This window comes from Episyrphus balteatus, chromosome 2 (genome assembly GCF_945859705.1).
Source record: "Episyrphus balteatus chromosome 2, idEpiBalt1.1, whole genome shotgun sequence".
NCBI classification, from domain to species: Eukaryota; Metazoa; Arthropoda; class Insecta; order Diptera; family Syrphidae; genus Episyrphus; species Episyrphus balteatus.
The window spans coordinates 16933526-16953283 of record NC_079135.1 but is presented as its reverse complement, the minus strand read 5'-3'; the positions used below and the strand labels follow the sequence as shown (position 1 = coordinate 16953283).

The 19758-nt window shown below is 31.3% G+C and overlaps 1 protein-coding gene and 1 long non-coding RNA gene across 2 annotated transcripts; both read left to right on the top strand.

The window, feature by feature from the left end:
- Nucleotides 1-3452: 3452 nt before the first annotated feature.
- On the top strand, nt 3453-13332 carry LOC129910753 (ankyrin repeat domain-containing protein 54). Its single transcript, XM_055988260.1, has 5 exons — nt 3453-5068; nt 12536-12635; nt 12742-12927; nt 12996-13082; nt 13157-13332. Exon 1 carries the CDS (start codon nt 3682-3684, stop codon nt 4558-4560), a length of 879 nt encoding a protein of 292 aa, XP_055844235.1. The 5' UTR covers nt 3453-3681; the 3' UTR covers nt 4561-5068; nt 12536-12635; nt 12742-12927; nt 12996-13082; nt 13157-13332.
- Nucleotides 13333-17828: 4496 nt separating this feature from the next.
- LOC129912187 (uncharacterized) lies at nt 17829-18411 on the top strand. Its single transcript, XR_008771778.1, has 2 exons — nt 17829-18182; nt 18245-18411. It is a non-coding gene; the product is annotated as an uncharacterized LOC129912187 (long non-coding RNA).
- The last annotated feature ends 1347 nt before the right edge of the window (nt 18412-19758 follow it).

Sequence of the window (19758 nt, the reverse complement as noted above, 5' to 3'; positions counted from 1 at the left end):
AATAATGTAGGATTTTGAATGCATTATATTGCCCTCAAAGTTTGATGTTTTTTAAATTATAGTTTTCTTAAGTGGAAATCGTAATAAAAGAGTTACATATATGTAGTAAAATGAATAATTATTATAGAAAACATGGAGTGAAAATTCGATTACCGTCAGAAAATTGGTAAGTATGTGGCCGGTAATATGAAATAATTTAAAGTCCAGCAATATGATTTCCTCTTTATTATAAGGACAAAAAATTTACCCAGTGATCCACATTTGATCTTAAATCACAGTTGGTGAATTCAAAAAATGAAAAATGTTTATGTTTCATAAAACCAAAATCTAAAAAAAAAAAACACTCATACGCCTCAGTGACCGATATTTGATGAACTCTCAATTTAATGTGTAACACATGTTTTTTTAATTTTGTTTAGTAAATTATTGACATATTTTAATATGCAGTTTGTTTCACCATATTAATGCACACAATTTACTGAAGACTTTTACAGACAAATTTCCTTTTGGAAACCAAAAGTTCTTTACTGCTTAGATTGTTTTTGCCTGAAAAAAGTAAACTTACTTTGATTTTTAGAACATAATTATTAACTTTTTTTGTGACATTTTTGGCTTTTTGCTAGTATTGTTAACGCACTCACTTTTTTTGTGCTTTTGTATTCGAAATATGATGTGGAAGACAATATTTAATGCAATCAAATGGTGCACAGGGGAAAATATGACCATCTGACCACCTCTTTGTGTATTGCAAATTCAAAAATCTGTTTTTTTTTTTTTTTTGAGAAATTTTATAATAAATTTTTAGCGTAGAGATATTCACGGATTTATGTCCAGATCTTTCCGAATCAGATTTGAGTTGGATCAAGTTGAATAAATAAAGATTTCTCAACAATTTTTTTTTTCGTTTTCTTTGATTGCTCCTTTAATTGCTAATTCTATCCTTGTCTTCCTATAAGAATATTTCTCATGCATTTTTTTTGTCAAACTTATTTCACTAAATGAGATAATTTCGCAAATGAGGTCAGTTCAGATTTCAAATTCAATTTTTTTCTATATAATTTGACATTCGAAATGTGTTAAATACAACAATACCTTAGCATCTGGGCTTAGCTAAGCCCGAATAGCTAAAGTAAAGTTACATTTAACTTTTAGAATGTAAATTCCTTAGCCCCGACATGCGTTTTTTTTTTTTTATTCAGTCTAGACCGGTCGTTATAAAAAACACACCTATTGTAGTGATAATTTGTAAGAACTTACCACACTTGAGACTAATAACTGCAAGAACTTATCAGTCTTGGGAGTGGTTCTAGTTTGTTCAGTGTGTTATTTACCTTTGCTGAGGTAAGTTTCGTTTTGACTTTTCTTGTAATCGGATAATTCGAAAAAATGTTATCGAGTATCGACCTTACAAACTAACAGGCCGCCTCCACTGGGCATGAACGATGCCCGGTTCATGAACATGTCTTGAAAAAATCCAATGGAGGCAGAAAAATCTATGCCCACACAGACATCTTGTCGAAGAATCTCGTTTTTTGAACATGACATGAGCGTTGTTCAAATCATTGGCATGATTCTGACGTTTCGTATACGTGTAAGGTTTTCTCTTGAATGTAGAAGTAAAACGAGTCATTTTACCTCTACATTCAAGAGAAAACCTTACATGTACACGAAAGATAAAATGAGACGACATGACATTATTTGCCCAGCGAAAAAAAATTGTTCTGTTTGTGGATTGGATTGCGGTTGTGTTGTTGGGCAGCTGTATGTTCAGTGGAGACTCTGTGTAATGGGTGGTCCTGATCACTCATAAATTGTATGAATAGTATATTAAATGTTTGGTGAATAATCTTATTTTTAATCCCAGAATGTCAAAAAGACATTATTTAACATTCATATAAACGTTTAAGTCAGTAACGAAATTGTTATTTTTGACATTTGAGTGTCATATTTAATAAAATAGTTAAAATATTATCAATTCTCAAGGAGTCATTTTCTCAGATTTTACATAAAAATTGATGTTATAAATGTGTTATAATACTGTTGTGTGATGTAAAATAATAAGTGTCTCAACCTCACGCCAACAGCCTGACTGATTAGGCGATTTAAAATCACCGTAAGGCCTGGCACTAAGGACGTTTTCGTTTGGTATAAAACTCATTTTATTTTTTGATTTAGATCTGTCAAAAAACTGATTTTGATCATTTTTGCCTTCGTTTGGCCAAAAAAATTGATTTATTTTTTTTGTATCTTTTGTCGTTTTCTTTCACTCCAATAAGAGTACCCTTTTACTACTTATTTTTGCACTTTTGAAGGTTTTGTGTTCTTTGACTATACAAAAGTGTACAAAAAAACTACTCCGGAGTAATTTTAGTACTACGGAGTACCCCGGATTTACTCCACATTTTTAGTCAGATTTACACCGATTTGCACACGCACTTGCACACACACTTATGAATTTGAAGTTTGACATTTTAAAATTTTGTTTGAAAATTGAAAAATGCGAAAAGTTTTTCTTTCAAACTCTTTTGTTATTAACAGAAAACAACCATTATGAATATATTTTCTACTTTATTATATTCCCCCAGATATATTTCTTCCATTTTTGCGTTAATTCTTAACTTTTTCCAAAATGAAATTGAAAACCGAATAAAGGCTTGGCCACACTGGAGGATATGCGGTAGCGGTACGGGTAGCGGTGAGGGTACTTGTATGAAACAAATTTCAAACTGACACATCAACGTTCAGGTGTGGAATTTTTTTAGTACAAATATCGTTACCGCTATACCGCATACCCTCCGGTGTGGCCAAGCCTTAAAAAAAATTTTCCGCCAGTGTTCTTCATCAATAAAAAAAATCCTGTGGCATATAACAAAAAAATCACATTTTTTTCTGCGTTGATGGGATATTTTTATTTTACAATTATAAAATCAAACTAAGGGTGTGTGTCAATTAGGCTGAAAAAAACCGATCAAAAGCATAATGAAAAATATAGCAAAAGTAAAACTAAGTCCGCTTCTACACGAAGACGCAAAGTGCGAGACGCACTTAAGAGCAAAGGAGAAATAAAGTTCGCAAAAAAGGGAAGGAAGATTTTCTACCGTGAGTCTCCGGTAAAAAAATGACTCTTTTTGACGTTTCTCTTTGATCTCTTAATACTATAGCAAATAAAAATCAATCTGCAAACGTATTCGTTTCGTAACGAAAAAAAAATCAATTTATATATCAAAATAAAAATTTACCAAACAAAAACCCCATAATATTCACCTATTTTCAATTCAAAATGATATTCACCAAATTTCAGCTCATCAAACTCTTCAATTACTTTACATACTTACCACTCTTCCCACTAAACACATTCATTTTACCATTCAGCGCCCCCATCCAACTGCAAATGAAAACATCCAACTCCAAATGAAAAACATCACACACAAAAATCAGCCGTCATGCGTATTTTATTTATTATTTTTGTCATCTATCAAAAAAAAGTTCCAAAGCAAAACAACGATACTAAACAAAAACACAAACAAAGAAACTATATAAAATTCAATTTGGATTTTTTTTTGCAAAAATCAAATACCACGAAAAAATACGATAATCAATTTATTATTATTATAAAAACAAACAAAAAAAAAAAAACAAAACAAAAACCCGCCAAACAATCTACAATCTTCCTTCCACAAAATGGCCTCGAACGATTCGGGAGTGGACACTAGCAATGACAGCAACGATGGTAACAATTTTATCCTACCGACAATTCCCCTCGTCATTCCAAATTTACACAATTTCAATTTACTTGGCGGCGGCGATGCCGGCATTGGCGATGACGACCATTCACCACAGCAATTCGCCCAACCACAACCAAAACCATCCGACATGGGCGCTCTAATGCGTCCATCTAGTCTTCCATCCGGCAGTAGTTCGCTAAAGCTACGCTGTCGCAAAAGAATATGGAGTCGTCTAAGTGGCTTTGCTAACATTCAAGCCGAAATGAATGGCAGACGTTTGCGTTTAGCTGCGTCCACCTGCAACGTTGAATTACTCACACGAATGTTGGAAAAACTAACCGATCCAAATTCTTCCGACGAACACAAACGCAGTCCGTTGCATTTGGCCGCTTGTCGTGGTTATGATGAGATTGTGTCTCTACTTTTGCGATTCGGCGCTAATCCTAATATTGTCGATTCTTTAGGCAACACTCCTCTTCACTTGGCTGTGATTTCAGCTTCTTCGAATAACTTTAATCAAGTTGTTCGAATTTTATTGCAAGGTGGAGCTAGTTTGCATGTATACGATCGCAGTGGGAAGACTCCATTTGAGTTAGCCGAAAGTAAATGGAGATTATTAAAGTTACGCTATCAAAATCCAACTCCAGAGAAGGAGAAGATTTTAGAGGATATGTGTTTGCTGATTAGTTTGATGTTGCGTTATTTATGTCGGCAGAAACAAGATATCGATGATTTGGATGCTTTGGAGAGTCGTTTGAAGAATCTTAGCACTGAAGATCAAGTTGCTGAGGCAGATGCGTTGTTGGCTAGTGTTGAGAAGATGTCACTCAAGTAGTTGTAGTCTAGATTCTTTAGTTTATTATAAGTTTTTTTGCGTAAATATCTCGAAGCAAAAAGAAAAAGAAGACGAATAAATTTATTGTATTTATGATTTAACTTTAAAAAAAAAATTAAAAACAGAAAAAAAAAAACTTGTAACTTTGCGTAAACGAGGGACGTAAGAGAGAGAGAGAGAGAGAGACGATTATCGTCGCAAATTTGAATAAAAATCAAATGTTTATTAAAAAATTTGGATTTCTCTTTTATTTTTTGTTTGTATGATCATTTTTTGTTGTTTTCAGAGAAAGAAGTTGTTTTGAGTTTCTTTAGAGTTGTCAAACGAGGGGAGGTCGATCATATGGCTTTGAGGTTTTGACAAGTAGATTGGGAAATCAACAACTACTGTAAACAAAAGTAAAATTTTGCTGTGAGAAGATCGTACGGAATTAATAAATTATTTACACAAAAAAAAAGGAAGCCGGCTTAAACCAATCTGAAACTAGTTGAACCAAAAAGAGAAGAGAGTAAGTATTTTGTTTGATTATGTTCTGAGTAACTATCTTTCTAGAATCTAGATCATGACTAGGGCTTTGTATTTTAAAATAAAAACTAGATAATAGAAAGTCTCGGGAAATTTGTATCAACCTGGGCAATTTAGGGTTTAAAGTGCGTAAGTGAAGTGCACTTATCTTTTTCATGTCTCTTCTGAGAAACAGTCGATTGGGTAGAAGTCGCTGGTAAAATCAATCAACACCACGCGGTATGGTGTTGGTTGGGAATAATTAATATTCTTGAGTGATATGAATGATAACGATATTGAAGACCTTAGGACCTTATACACCTTTTTTGTAGTTGCAACGATAGTGGGTAAATATTTGTCTTCTGCGATTTCAGTCTAGAACTTTTATAATTATAAAAAACATGATAAATTACATTTTAGAGATAAATTATGTGAAGGGTCCAGGGGAAAAACGGCACATGTCCACTTTTTGTCTTTTAATGATGAGGTCTTGTAGTATTTAATAAGCACTATCTAATGGCATCCTTACTTTTATAAAAAAAAATTTAAGCCTTGCCGAAAAAATAAATTAAATGTGTACTTTTAGTACTAAGTTGTATGGAGATCAACATTTTAAAATGCGTTTTTCTCGAAATGAGTTGAAATGGATTTGTGCTGTTTTTCCCTGGACCCTTTATGTATATCCAGTCCAATAGTGCACTGCTTTTCTGACTTGAATCTTGTCTAATTTCAAATTGGAAAAATAAATAAAAAATTGAACATCAGTATGTTGTACCTTACCTACATTCATACATGAATCATGGGATCCCAACAAAAATGTTAAAATTATTAAGGAAAGCACTGCTTTCAATCAAGGCAAATAATAATCGCTGAGTCGATCACTTTGAAGATAAGGTAGTGACTGCTTTTTATGTTTCTGATTTTGGGACAATTAAAAATGATCGAATTAGTTGAAAATTAAGAGTACGTTGTTAGAACGTTGGTAGTATGAACGGTAAAAGAGTTCGTTTGTAAGACTTCAGGATTTTCTACTTCTATGAGAAAGAGTTACTAAGTAGCCTTTTAGATGTTTCGAAGTCTCGTGATAGTGACTGTTTGATGTCACTATAGGTCGTTTCAAAACAAAAGTCCTGACTCTGAGTTTATTTTCTCCCTTCCAATAAAATTGAGAACATATAAACAAAAAACTCAATTTTATTGGCTCATTGTGACAAATCAACTCAAAAATAACAACAAATCATGCGTGTTTGAATGAAAGAAATGCTAGAGAAAAAAAAATAAACAAACGAAAAATCTGAAAAATAAGATATTTACTGCTCAATTATACAAATGAAAAGATGTGAATAGAATTTTAAGTTATGAATTGCTATCATATAAACTGGACATTTCTGGTCCATCTTCACCTAGTCCTATAATAATATCTTCGGCAAAGTTATCCCAACTGCCTTCAAATTATAATTTATTAAATAATTGTATGTTTTTTTGTATTGCCCGCGGATATGGAGTGATGGAAGCCCGGGAGACTTGCCTCCGCTTTCTGAGGATAACCCAGTGAATCTCACAGACTAATCAATTAATTAAAACAGGGATATCAAGAACAGTTCTTCGTTATACTATCGTAATTTTAGAAAAAGTTCAGCTGCCTCATAAATGCTTCCTTCCAGTAAGCGAATAGGTTTTTTTTATTTTTGCTCAATTTTCAATGGGACTTTTGATTTGAAACGACCTATAATTGAGTGATGCAAGACGTGTTGTGAAATATTGTCAGTGCTTATAATCCCCGAATTAGGTTTGAGCAGATGCAAAAAGATGCATTTTGGCTAGACTTTAAGAACATCCGAAATAAGAAAGCTTTGTATTCGGCCTAATCACGAGTTCCATTCGTATCGGAAATTTGTTACAATTCTCGAAAAAAAAAAAAATCATGGAATCCGTTCGTAATGGAAAATTTCATACAAACCGCCACTACGATCGGACTTTGTTATTGTAATCGTAAAAGATTTCCGAAAAGAATTTAATTCGGATAAAGGCCGATTGTCTTGTTGGTTAAGGAACTAGGAATCCTTCTCTGATGAAGAAACCTTAAGCATGTTGTGTAGTTTACTTGGTCTTATACAATTAAAATTGATCTAAAATATTAATAATTTTAGGTAGGTATTCATTTTACATTCTACATACAGCGGTGGCGAGCAAAAGAAAAATAATTTGTAGATTTACATTTTTAACTAGCACTTGATTGGGAATATTTAAACTCAGTATAATAGTTCATTCATATTTTTTACTTGCTCTATAGACTCGTTAAGTATATTGGTTTCGTGATGATGGAGCATTTCAAAAATTTGAAATTCGGTATAGATTATTTTTTTTTAATAATATATCAAAGGTATTTTATTATTTTTTTTTTTTTTTTTTTAATGTCTCCACTAGAATGGATACATCCCATATAACAGTTTCGAGGTATTTTGAATTCCTCGAAAACGATTCCGATAAATGGTTAACATGATGTTTTAAGTGAATCCAATGGGGTTTTCGTTTGGTACAAGTTCCTTTCTCACAACACTTGAATAAATTAGCTTGGTTAAATTTTGGAGGCATTATTTTAGTATCTTCTTCTTCTTCCTTTTTCTCGGCGCTGTTATGATCTCGATGTCGAGGGGATCATAACTATCCCACGTAACTGCTTCACACTAGTGATCCGCCTGTGGGGTTCGCCGGGTTAACCTCAGAAATCGGCGGCAAGCCTCCCGGTTTTGTATTGTTCCATTTCTTAGGCCAACTGAATGCTGGTGGTTTTGCATTTGCTTGTACCAGGAGTTTTTAGGCCTACCTTTCTTTCTATTTCGTGTTGGAACGTTGTATGATATTGCTTTTTTGACGGGGTTCTCAGGATCTCTCCTTTGAACATGGCAATACCAACTGAGTCGGTCGTGTTCAATTTTTTGGGAGATGGTGTTTTTAACATGAAGGCTTCCTCGGATCTTCGTACTTCTAATTCTATCAAGCTTTATTACTCCTGCTGTCATACGAAGCATCTTCATCTCAGCTGCCGTTAACTTACTCTCATACTTTTTGTACATTGTCCAACATTGTGAACCGTATGTGAGTGCTGGACGCACAACTGCGGTGTAGAGTCTTCCTTTCAGCTTAGGGGGCATTTTTCGATCACAGAAGATGGCAGAATTTTCCCGCCACTTCATCCACCCTACGCTTACGCGATGATTGATATCGTCATCACAAGTACCTTCGTTATTTATCATAGACCCCAGATATTTAAACTTTTCACACTTGGGAAGCACTACACCATTCAAATAAATGTCAGGAATAGGCCTGTGTGGATCAGAAAATGGGCAGCATAGGTATTCTGTCTTTTTCGCGCTTATGCGGTACCCACTACCTTCTAGAACATCCACCCATACATCAAGTGCTCGTTGCAGGGATATCGGGTCTTCACTTATGATGGCTCCATCGTCAGCAAAGAATAACTGATGCACTTTTGGGTCTTCACTTTGCCTTCAAGCAGGTAATCAAGAACGGTAATAAAGAGCAGAGGACTCAAGACGCTTCCCTGGTGTACACCTACTGTGATTTCGAATTCTTCGGTGACTCCAGCTGCACATCTTACTTTAGTTACTGCTCCATCATACATGTCCATAATTATCCGCACATAGGTTTCCGGAACTCCTCGTTGTCTGAGGGCCACCCATATCAGATCTCGTGGTTGTCGATCGAATGCTTTTTTTAGTATGGGAGCTGAAAATTAAGCCTGGTACGCTGCTGATGCGAAACAAAATATTTCGAAATGTTTGCGAAATCCCGACGGAAAAATAATCACAAATTACAAAACATAAATAATAAAAAAAAAAACCAAAGGCATACAATGACAAAACGAATATGAAAAGCAAACGAAAAAACTCAAATTTCGAACAGCGTATACTGCAGAACGAAAAGTTTAACGAAATTTTTCGTTTACGATTTCGTTGTGTCATTTTTGTATGGGATTTTTAGTTTGGCATCAGCAGCGTACTAGGCTTTAGTACGATCTATGTACATACCTACCAGGCTTTAGCAAAAAATGTATCCTAAATGTATATAAACCGCAAATTAAAAAAAAAAAAAAAACAATAAGTATTAAGTACAATAAGTATTATTGTTGATCAAGGCTCATTCAAATTTGTGCATTCATTCATCTTCTAAATGGTAAAGAAGTTAAGAAAAGAGTCAACACATTTCTGGTTGAGAATTTTATGTATGATCTAAAAGTTTACCATGTGTAAACAATTTTCAAAGCGTTTATAGGTTGAAAGTTACATGCAAAAAATCCATATTTTCGAAATTTTAAATTGAATAAATAAATAAAATTGCGTTTGAAAACCTTCACCTTCGAGCTTGTACATATATTAATATTTCTGTTTAATTTTCAATTTGTTCTCCATTTAAAAATTTATTAAATACATATTGGATTTTGATTGTTTTTTTAGATTTGTATTTGTATGATCTACATACATATACATATGTATACACTCCTTTTCATCAGAATAGGTACACAACTTTTCAAATGTTCAGTATTCGTTTTTTCCTCACAGTGTAGGAAAAATAATAATTTTTTGATGTCAAGTCATTGTTTAAGATGCTAGCAGAATCAGCAAAAAAAAAATAATTCAAGACGAGTGGTTATTTTTCTTGTTTCTCTATGGCAAAGCATTTCACATCGAAAACTGAGTAATTTTTTTGTTTCATCAGAATAGGTACACAACACATAGAGAATGATGTGAAAGTGATCCGTGAAATGAATTTAAACCAAGCTCTTCTTAAAAATGTATTTTATTTATTTTATTTTTTGTATAGTGGCGTTTTTATTCATAAAAAATAACATAACTGTCCAGGAATTGCATTGTTAAATCTCTTTATGCAATATGTCTGAATCTCTTCCCTAAATTGTTAAATGGTGGGTTAGGAAATATTTTTATCTTAAAATCGAATATCACAAATTTTATCAGTACGGGCTAGCCATTTCCAAACATTTTCAACAATGTTCAGCGTTGTTTTCTATGGTAGATACTCAAGTACTTTCTTAATTTGCACTTCCTCCCAATATTTTACAGAGCATTTATTGTGGTAGGAGGCGTGGTCCTGTTAAAAAATTCAAAATACTGGTTCACAAATACTAGAGAATTAAGGAAAAGTTTCTTGAATATGCATTTACAAATAATTGTGACCATTCTTCACGTTTGAAATTCATTATTTGTATTATCGTAGAAGATTTCTTTCTTCCATGCCTTAACACTTCTTTTTTAACAATGAAGTTGGTCTCAATTATTATTGCTATTAGCCCTTTAAATTTTTTAATTAATATTTACAATACAAATTCAAATATAAATAACTCCAGCATTGACAATATAAAATCACTTAACTTTAAAATAATATTCTTTATTCAAAATAACCCATAGTGTACATTAGATGTAAGTTTTTCTTTTAGTTTTGTAATAATATAAAACCTATATATGTAATTTTAATTTTAAGAAAATGTACCTATGTATAAAGTTAGTATTTAACGAATAAACTAAATCAATAAACTAAATCTCAAAATGGTTTCTCCTTTCGTAGAATGTTAAACTGATAGTTTAACTCACCAAGGACATCAAAATTAAATGTTCATCGATCCAAAAATAACAAGAAATACTACTCAACTTTTCATGTGGTAAAGGATTTCAAAAACCTTAAACGCATACAATTCTGTTCTTGGTGTAGTAATGGTGTCTTTTCAAAATTCAGCCATTTTAGAAGATTGGGACTAATGACCATTCTATTTACTGTCCTAAAATTACAAATAACAATTGTTTTTCACTTTTATTCTTTTCGTTAATCCACCAAAACTGGTAGCACATGTAAAAATTTACTCGTCTTAGAGTGTTTTTTTTTTGCATTTTTTTTACCACGATTCATTTTTTTTAACCCCAGAATGTTTGTATCTGAAGCCTGGATAGAGCATATTCACAATTCGTAATTTTTTTTTAATCATACCAGTACTGGTGGATCCTTCATTGTTTGTTTTTTTTCTTAAGGTGTTTTCTCCAAAATTTAGCGATTTTAATCCACCCATGTTTTTCAAAATGGTAGTATGATTATTAAATTACACTTAGGAAAGTCCAGTAATTTGTTTTAATGGTAAATTTGCTCGAAATCCACAAAAACATTAAAGATAACAAGGGTGTACCTATTCTGATTAAGAAAAAAATAAGTTGATTTTTCCTCAAAAAATACTTTACAAGAAAAACAATGCAAAAGTTATGGTCCATTTTGAAATAATTTTAGCTGTTGCTTTTCCCAACATCTTAAACTATCAAAAAACAATAAAACCTTGTTAGGTCACGTACCACTATTGGGGACAAACGATTAATGAACATTTGAAAAGTTGTTTACCTATTCTGATGAAAAGGAGTGTATATCACAATTACATTTATTGGTTGTTTATTCCACTTTATGCGAAACACCTTGTATTTATAATAAGTGTCAGCTAAATATTGCATGCTAAGAAATCGTTTGATTTCAAGTACCTACACATACATAATGTATGTAGATATTACTTCAGCATTTTAAACCGATATTGGCACGTTCTTGTTATTTGTGAATATACTCGAACATAAAATCTCATGCAATTATTGCTCTTTTTTTCTTAAATTAGTCAATAATCATTATTCAAAAATTGAAGGTATGCAGATAAGTTCATGTACATAAATTTGTTTGTGCAGTGCACATTGAACTTTTCTGTATTTTTGGTATAATTTTGGTTTTGTGACAAGCTGTTATCAGCTAAGATAAGCCGCTTTTTTTCATTCAATTCAAATCATCAATAAAATAATGCTCAGTTAAGTACGATCATCGGCTGTTACTTATTATTGAGTGAAAATTGTTTTTCGATTTGTATTATGTAGGTGGAATTTGTCTATGCAACAGTTTTGTGATACTTCTTCTTTACTTCGTGACATTTATTATATTTATATAGTTTCATAATTTATTTCGGGGATTTCCCATTTATGTTTTGTAGTCGCATTGAAAACAAAAAAATTGAAGTCTATAAAACATTTTAACAAAATACACAGGTTTTAGTATAGTTTGATAAGTGTGACACTTAAGGTGCTAGCTAATTAATAGTTTGTAAGATGAGTCACAAAGCAGAACATTTTTGTTTATGTTTTCAATATTATCTCTCAACCTTTATCAAAAGGCTGCTATATCTATGAACTTCTTTTTAAATTTTGGGTCATTGTGTTAGACCAGTTTAGACCAATTTATACCAATTTATTATCTGTCGGTGGCATCTATTTCTAAAATACCTATTAAAACTTTAAAATAAAATATAACAACTTTAAAATTAATTATTTTTTTAATTTATGATCGCTGCTAACTCGTTAATAATTCAATGAGATAAATTTTTAAAAATTCCTTTATTTTGCATTTTTATATTTTTCAGATTAAATAGACTGTTTCGAATTTTTTGTGCATTTCCTCGAATTTTTAGTGCTAAAATGGCTGATTCATATTGTTCTAAAAGAGATCCAAACTGTTTTACGGTAAGTAATTTTTTCTCTCAATCTCTAGCAATTAATGTCCTTACTTAATAATTTTCCAATAAAATAACTTCTTCTTATAATAGATAATCCCTTATTTCTTTCCCAGAATCTTCCTCTTCTCGAAGTTATTTCACAATGGTTTCGTGACAATCATGATTTCTACTTAGATCTTAATCCAGCAGTTGTAATATATTCTGGATTTTTGTGCCTTATTGCTTGGATATTAATAAAAATCTTCTTTCGAATTATTAAATCAATGATAAAACCATTACTTATTATCTTAGGATTAATGGTAATCAATTCATTATTTTTAAACTACATATATAACATAAAATTGAAAAAATTATTTATTATTTTTAGATAATTGTGTATACAAAACAATTTTCATATAGTGAAAATGCTGGTGATTTTGTATTAAATGTTATATCAAATACAATTATGTTAGGCGTAAGTATCTCAAACTTAAATATATTTTATTTATATACATATTATACATATGTTTATATTATCTTTTTTTTCAGTCGAAAGTTCTAGGCCCAATTACTAGAATCGCTTTTGGTGATCAAGCTGACCTATAAAATTCTCACTTAAATTTTGTAAAAAAAGATCAAATTTTTTTAAATGATATTCCAAATTAATAATACAAAGAAATTGTATTCGATACCTCATATTAAACATTTATTACATTTCTACGGTCTTTATTTGTTTATTGTTTCTACGGTCAAAAAAAACTTTCTAACTATTATAGTTTGTTTGGAAAGTTGACTACAAGCCAACATGGGCATACAAACCATTGGAGCAAAAAAAAAGTATGGCGTATACGTACTTTTATTTTATTTTTTCTTATTATGATAGGTATATGTTTATAAAAGGGGCCCTGAACATCAAAGGGGACCGAAAATTTAGACTTGCTCCAGCTCCCCGGCAAAATGTTTTTATGTGGTTGAGGCTGGGATACGTACCCAGACCTCTGGCACTAACCCTTGCCCCAAGGGGTACTACAATAATGTATGGAAAAAGATAAATTAGATTTAATATAAAAAGATAAATTACATAGATGAATATCTTAGGCAAAGGCGATGACCTATTTAAAGAAAATAAAGAAGAGATAACTTTACGTCTGGTACATATATTTTCATTGATATATTTAACTATACCTTATGATTAAATATACCAGAAGTAAAGTTATTCCTGGCGTACATAGACGAGACTATAAAAAAAATGTTGAGTCTATACGTACCTAAGCTAAATACATATAGTTATTTTCAAAATTGGTTTTAGGGGGTTTCTAGATATTTGAGTCTAAAGTTGATGAATGAAAAAGCAGAAAATCATTTTTTTTTCGAAACAAATGTTCATAGCATCCGAAGCACAAACAATTTTAAGAATTATGGTAGCCTAGCCAAACCGAACGCAATCTAATCATACTTATACGGTCAATCAATCTCTTTTCAATACTTTATCCAAATTTTGCTGGCGTCACATTCATGTTTTATTTACTGACTGTATTCCAATGCCAAGAGTCTAAAAATGATCTTGATCAATCACCCGGATAATATCCATCCTATCGTTCTGCGGCTTATTTTACAGCATTTACAGTAAACAATAAATTGGTGTGGCCAATTGAACTTCTCGAAACACTTTTTTGAGTGGTAAATAGAGCGTTACTATACACTCAGGGAAAAAAATAGTTATTTTGTAACTATTTGCATAGTCATTTTATAGAATTCAATGAAATTTGGCGAATAACTATTATCCTACAATTTTTTTTAGAGTGCTGCGCCAAATAAAAGTAAGAAATTATTATTATAATTAATTCATTAATTGTTCAAAATTATTATCTAATTTTTCAGCGAAACAAAAATCAAAAATTATGAACAGGGAGAGAAAGCTACAAAATTCCGCGACCCCTTTTTTTTGGCAGCTCGGCATATTTCGTTTGTATCATTAATTTGCACTCTATATAAAAAAACTATTCTAAATAAAAAAAAAAAAACTATTTAAAATTTAGTTTTTCATTTTTAGGTTAAGTTTTTTGTATATAATTTCCCCTCCCGGGTAAGCGGTCGGTCCCATACAAATATCTTTCCAAAATTAAGCCAAGCTAAGATTTTTTACGAATTTCAGCCCAGTTGTGCGTAGCTCCAGTTAAGAAAATCACATTTTCGATTCGAACTGCTATTTAGCGCAAGGAAAAAAAGTTGAGAAAGCAATTAGCTTCATGTTATATTTTCAAACGTCGGAGTAAAAGATAGCAAAAAGATATATAAACAAGACCTCAAGCTCACTTAGGATTTAATTTTATAAATTTCATTAAAAATATAAAATTTGTTTTTAAAAGAAGTACAAAAACATCTTTTAGACTGGTTTCAAATTCCAAACCAAGTATTCAATTTAGTGACAAAAAATCGTTCAAAAAAAATGTTCAAAATTGTTGGTGAGTTTTTTTTTTTAATTTTCAAAAAAAAAATAATACCTAGGTATATTTTTTAAGTTCATAAATTATTTTTTTGGAAATTTTTCTTAGAGCCAATTTTTCAATCTTCTAATAAACAGTCAGTTAACTGTTCGACGAATAAAGTTATTAGGCTCATAAACAATCAGATAAAAACATTGAATTTTTCAATCAAGAATAATTTATTCTACAGAATAACAAAAAAAAATTGTCAAATTCAAAAATATTTAAAATTAAACGTCATTTTTATACATGATTGTTTTTGTTTTCTTGTTTTCCACTGTATTTTTTTCAAAATTCTTTCAAAACAGCTTTGACAACTGACACAATATTTTTATTGAGATTATTCCTTAGAATAATTTTATTCGTCTCTGAAAGAAGCAGATAGATTTATTCTTAGGAATAAGCTATATCTGCCTGTTGAAAAATTGATTTTTTCTCTATCCTTAGGAATAAGTACTAACTGACTGTTTAACTGACTATTGAAAAATTGGCCCTTAATTAAAAATAAAAAATAAAATAAAAAATCGGTTGTATGGCAGTTCGATTTTTTGCGAAAAATCATAGTTACATAGAATAGTGGAATTTCATTTATTTTACTGTTTTTCATTCTGGGGGTGACACCATAATTGCCACCCCAGGTGCCACCCATGCTAGCTACGCAATTGCAGCAATTTTGGACACAAAAAATCATTGAACATGTGAAAAATGCCTAAAATTTTTCTCAGAAAAAATGTTTACATGTCACAAGTGTCATAGAATTACTATAATAGGAAAGAGTTAAGAATTCTGAAGTATACCGTTTTTTGCTATACTGGAAAGTAACAGCTAATAGCCTCCTGACAGCGAAAATAAACAAATCCACCATTATAATTCGATTGATATAACATATCTTCACACTTTACCCTTACTAAGTATCAATATAGCAACTAAGTAGGGGAAGTTGGCCTTAAATGGGCCCCCTAAGGAAAATGTCCCATATCTCGAAAAAAGTAACATTCAAACTTAAATGCTATCTATGTATAAATATCTACTTTTCAGAGTTTAATATATTACTCTCACATATTTTTGATTTGCGAGTTAAAAAATTTCAAAATCTATTTAAATTTTTTAATTTTCAAGACGTCTACAAATTTCACTGATCAAATTTACCCGAGTAAAATGGCACACTGTCCAATCATACGTGATTTTAAATGAAAAATCGATTCAAAGGGCTCCTTTTCTATATTCTTGAACAAGTGATGCTTAATTTCCCCCAGATTTTTCTACGAGTCATTCAAAACCCTGTTCATATTGGTTGCTCGTCTTCTTACTGTAGTTTTTGCAACTTCCAAAGTTTTGGATGCTTTTTTCCAGATTTTTGACGGAATCAAGGACTTTCCTTAGTCAAGGCTTTCCTCTCTGTAGATCGTTTATATTTAGCAACAATTTTCAGTATAAGAAAAATAAAAATGTGAAAGGAAGTATGCCATTTTACCCGAGTACAAAGTAGGCCATTTTGCCCATTTTGGGTTTTTTAAATTTAAGTTTTATACCGAAAAATCTAAAATCGTTCTAAGCCAACTTATTTCAGTAAATTAATAAGAAATACTTCATGCATACATATGTACATTACCTTCTTTTTCCAAAATACAATGTTTTTTATACATTTTTTTTGTAAAAAAAAGTTTCAGAAAATTTTATCGACTTACATTTTGAGGTGGTTAGAGACAGTTTGACCTGTAAAATTTCAAATAATGACTTGAAGTTGCTAAAGTTTCGTATATGTCGGTTTTGCCAGATAAACTCTTTTCGCGTTCACAATGTACCATTTTAGGCCATTTTCCCCTACTTTTATTTTTGTTTGTTTGTTCATTTCTACAATTGATTTAAAAGTCCAACACTTATACTCTGTTTCACTTTTTTTCTCAATCAAAACGCAGTGTTTGCCGGCTCTCAACGTTCACTCTCACTATCCCCAACACATTAAATTTATTTATTAATGTACCTAATTCTATTAAATTCAATTTATGAACAATTTGCCTATAGCTTGTAAAAAGATACAAGATAATTTAAGTTCCCAGAAAAAGATATTTTATATACTAGGTCACTAGCCACTCGCGATTAAGTGATATTATACACTTCGGTCGGATTGTTGTCCTTCAGATATTAGAATTTGCAATATATTGTAATGTTATGCGACAAAATTTGAAAATAGTTTACAATATTATAAACTTTCGAAAAGTGTGATAATTTGTGTAAAATGTAAATATTTATCATTTTGTTATTTTTCAATCAAAAATGTTGGTGCAGTTAATCTTTGCTTTTCCGTCTTCCCGATAATTCTGGTTATTGTAAGGATCGAAAAAGTCTCAAAAGTTTTCTAGACTTTCATACGATTATTTAAAAAATACCAACAAGTAAAAATTTATGATATTTTTATTTTGAAAATCAAGTTTATCGTTTTTTTTTTTTCATAAATAAACTGAGATACATAATATTTGAGTGTACAAAACAGAGTTATTAAAATTACTCATACGCGAATCTTTACCCTCTTTTATACAAAGTAAATGAAATTTCTCAATGTCTCAGTGACTGATCAAATTGAAAGGCATTCAAACTAATTAGTTTGCTTTTGACTGGCGCCCGGGAAGAATATGACAGACACATTTGAGTGGAATAAAAGCGCCTTTCAGTTTCAACTTGATCAAACTTTTATGAAAGAAATACGGGTCTTAAAAATGGCGCCCGGGAAAGGATATGGTGCTTTAATGGATATTTGTAAGCAATTTTACAGTGGATTTTTGATCCAAGTGTAATGTGTTATGTTTTCTCTTAAACTTAACACCTGCTGAAAATTTAATTATTGAAAAACGAAATATTTTCATTGAATACAAAAAAATGTTTATGATTTGTCAATTTTTTGTGGATATTTCAAATTGAAGTTTGCAAAATAACTGTACGAAATTTTTGTGTTTTTTTATAAAATGGCCGTTGCAGTTCATTTAGTTGAAGTGCTTACACTTGTATCAATTCTTGGTATTTTATTCGGACTTTCAGCTGTTATTGCATGTTCAGCAAAAATTTTATTCATGGCTCTTTACATACTTAAAGTAAGTACAAGAAATTTACCATACATTTTGAACCAGTTTAAAAGTACCTAATAATTTTGTAGATGGCTGTTAATTGGATTGCATTTGTTCTTTATAATTCAGAAAAAACTATTTTCTTTACAATTTTGAATATTTGTAATATTGTGCCTGAGTTTGCTGTGACAGAAGCTGAAGAAGATCATTTGTTAAAAGGATGCGTGTGTGGTTCTTAATATTTGAAATGTCTGAATGTCTGAAAAATAAGACTTCCAATAGAAGATTTCCGTAAAAGACAAGAAACGAAAACTTGAGAACATAAATTATTCAACAAAAGTCAGTCATTAATGAATAGTGCATAATACTATAATGTCCGGGTTTCGCAGACCACCTGAACTTAAGTTCTGAAATTTTAGATTTCTTGACATTTGGTTCTGACCAATCAGAACCTAAAAATTCAAAACTTTAGTTCAGATGGCCTGCGTTGAAGGGTGCCAACGTTTGCGTCACTCCGTTGGCTCATTTTGACGTTTCTGTGTTGACAATTGAGGCGAAGATTTTACACCAATTTAAAATCTTTGAACTCACAGAACTGTCAGAATGAATCGGCGGAGTGAGGCCAATGTGAAGACTGTCTTGATCCCGACCGTGGTCATGAGGATAAATGAACTTTCATAAATACGCATTTCCTTGTAATTTTTCAAAATCATGAAATTTATTTATTTCGATTAGATACTTGTCAATAAATAAAGTCTAAATCCGTTTAAAACAATTTTATTTTGAATTGTGAATTTGGTTTGCAAAGATATGCAAAGATTTGCAAAATTGGGGAATTTAACTTGCGAAAAGCTCTAAATTCAATTAAAAACCCTATTGTTGCATATCGTTCTATTTCGCTCACACAAAATTTTGTAAGCAATGCTCACGAAAGTTTACAAACTCAATACAGTATTTATACAAGCTTGTTAACCAAGTTTTTTCGAAGATCAACTTATAGAAGTTAAGGGAAGTAACTTCTATAAGTTCATTAACCGAAGCTTATCCGAAAAACAAGCTTTCTTCGGTTAAGTTTCTGTAACAGTATTTAAACAACTTATTAGAAGTTGTTAAACAGATTCGAAGTTCTATAAGCAAATTAATTTGCGAAGCAAGTTTTATACAAGCTCTATAAAAGCTATTATTTGCGAGATTTCAATGTACAGAAGCTGTTGTGTTAGCTGGGGTCTAATCGTCGTTGTTTTTAGATTTCAAGCAAAAATTGCTTGCAAAAATTTATAATGAACTGGAGCTAAACCTGTAAAAAAAATAAGACTTTCTCTTTTTAGTATTGTAGAAAGAAATTTTTGTATGGTTTTGACGTTTCATTTCACCCAGTGATTTCCTTCATCTGTAACTGTCATTATAAATATGACTACCCTATTTTTAAAACGTATCATCCCCAAAAAATAACCAAAAACCACCTGCAAATAACATGTGAATATCAACAAGTGCAAAGTATTTCATTTGACAATCTACGCAACAATTATAACTGCGCAACTCAAAACATTTGTTTACAAACCTGTTGTCAATATATCGACACGTGTTGAACACGTGTTGCAAC

Excerpts from the sequence above, each read along its gene's own strand:
- LOC129910753 (XM_055988260.1), top strand. The coding sequence starts at position 3,682 with ATGGCCTCGAACGATTCGGGAGTGGACACTAGCAATGACAGCAACGAT.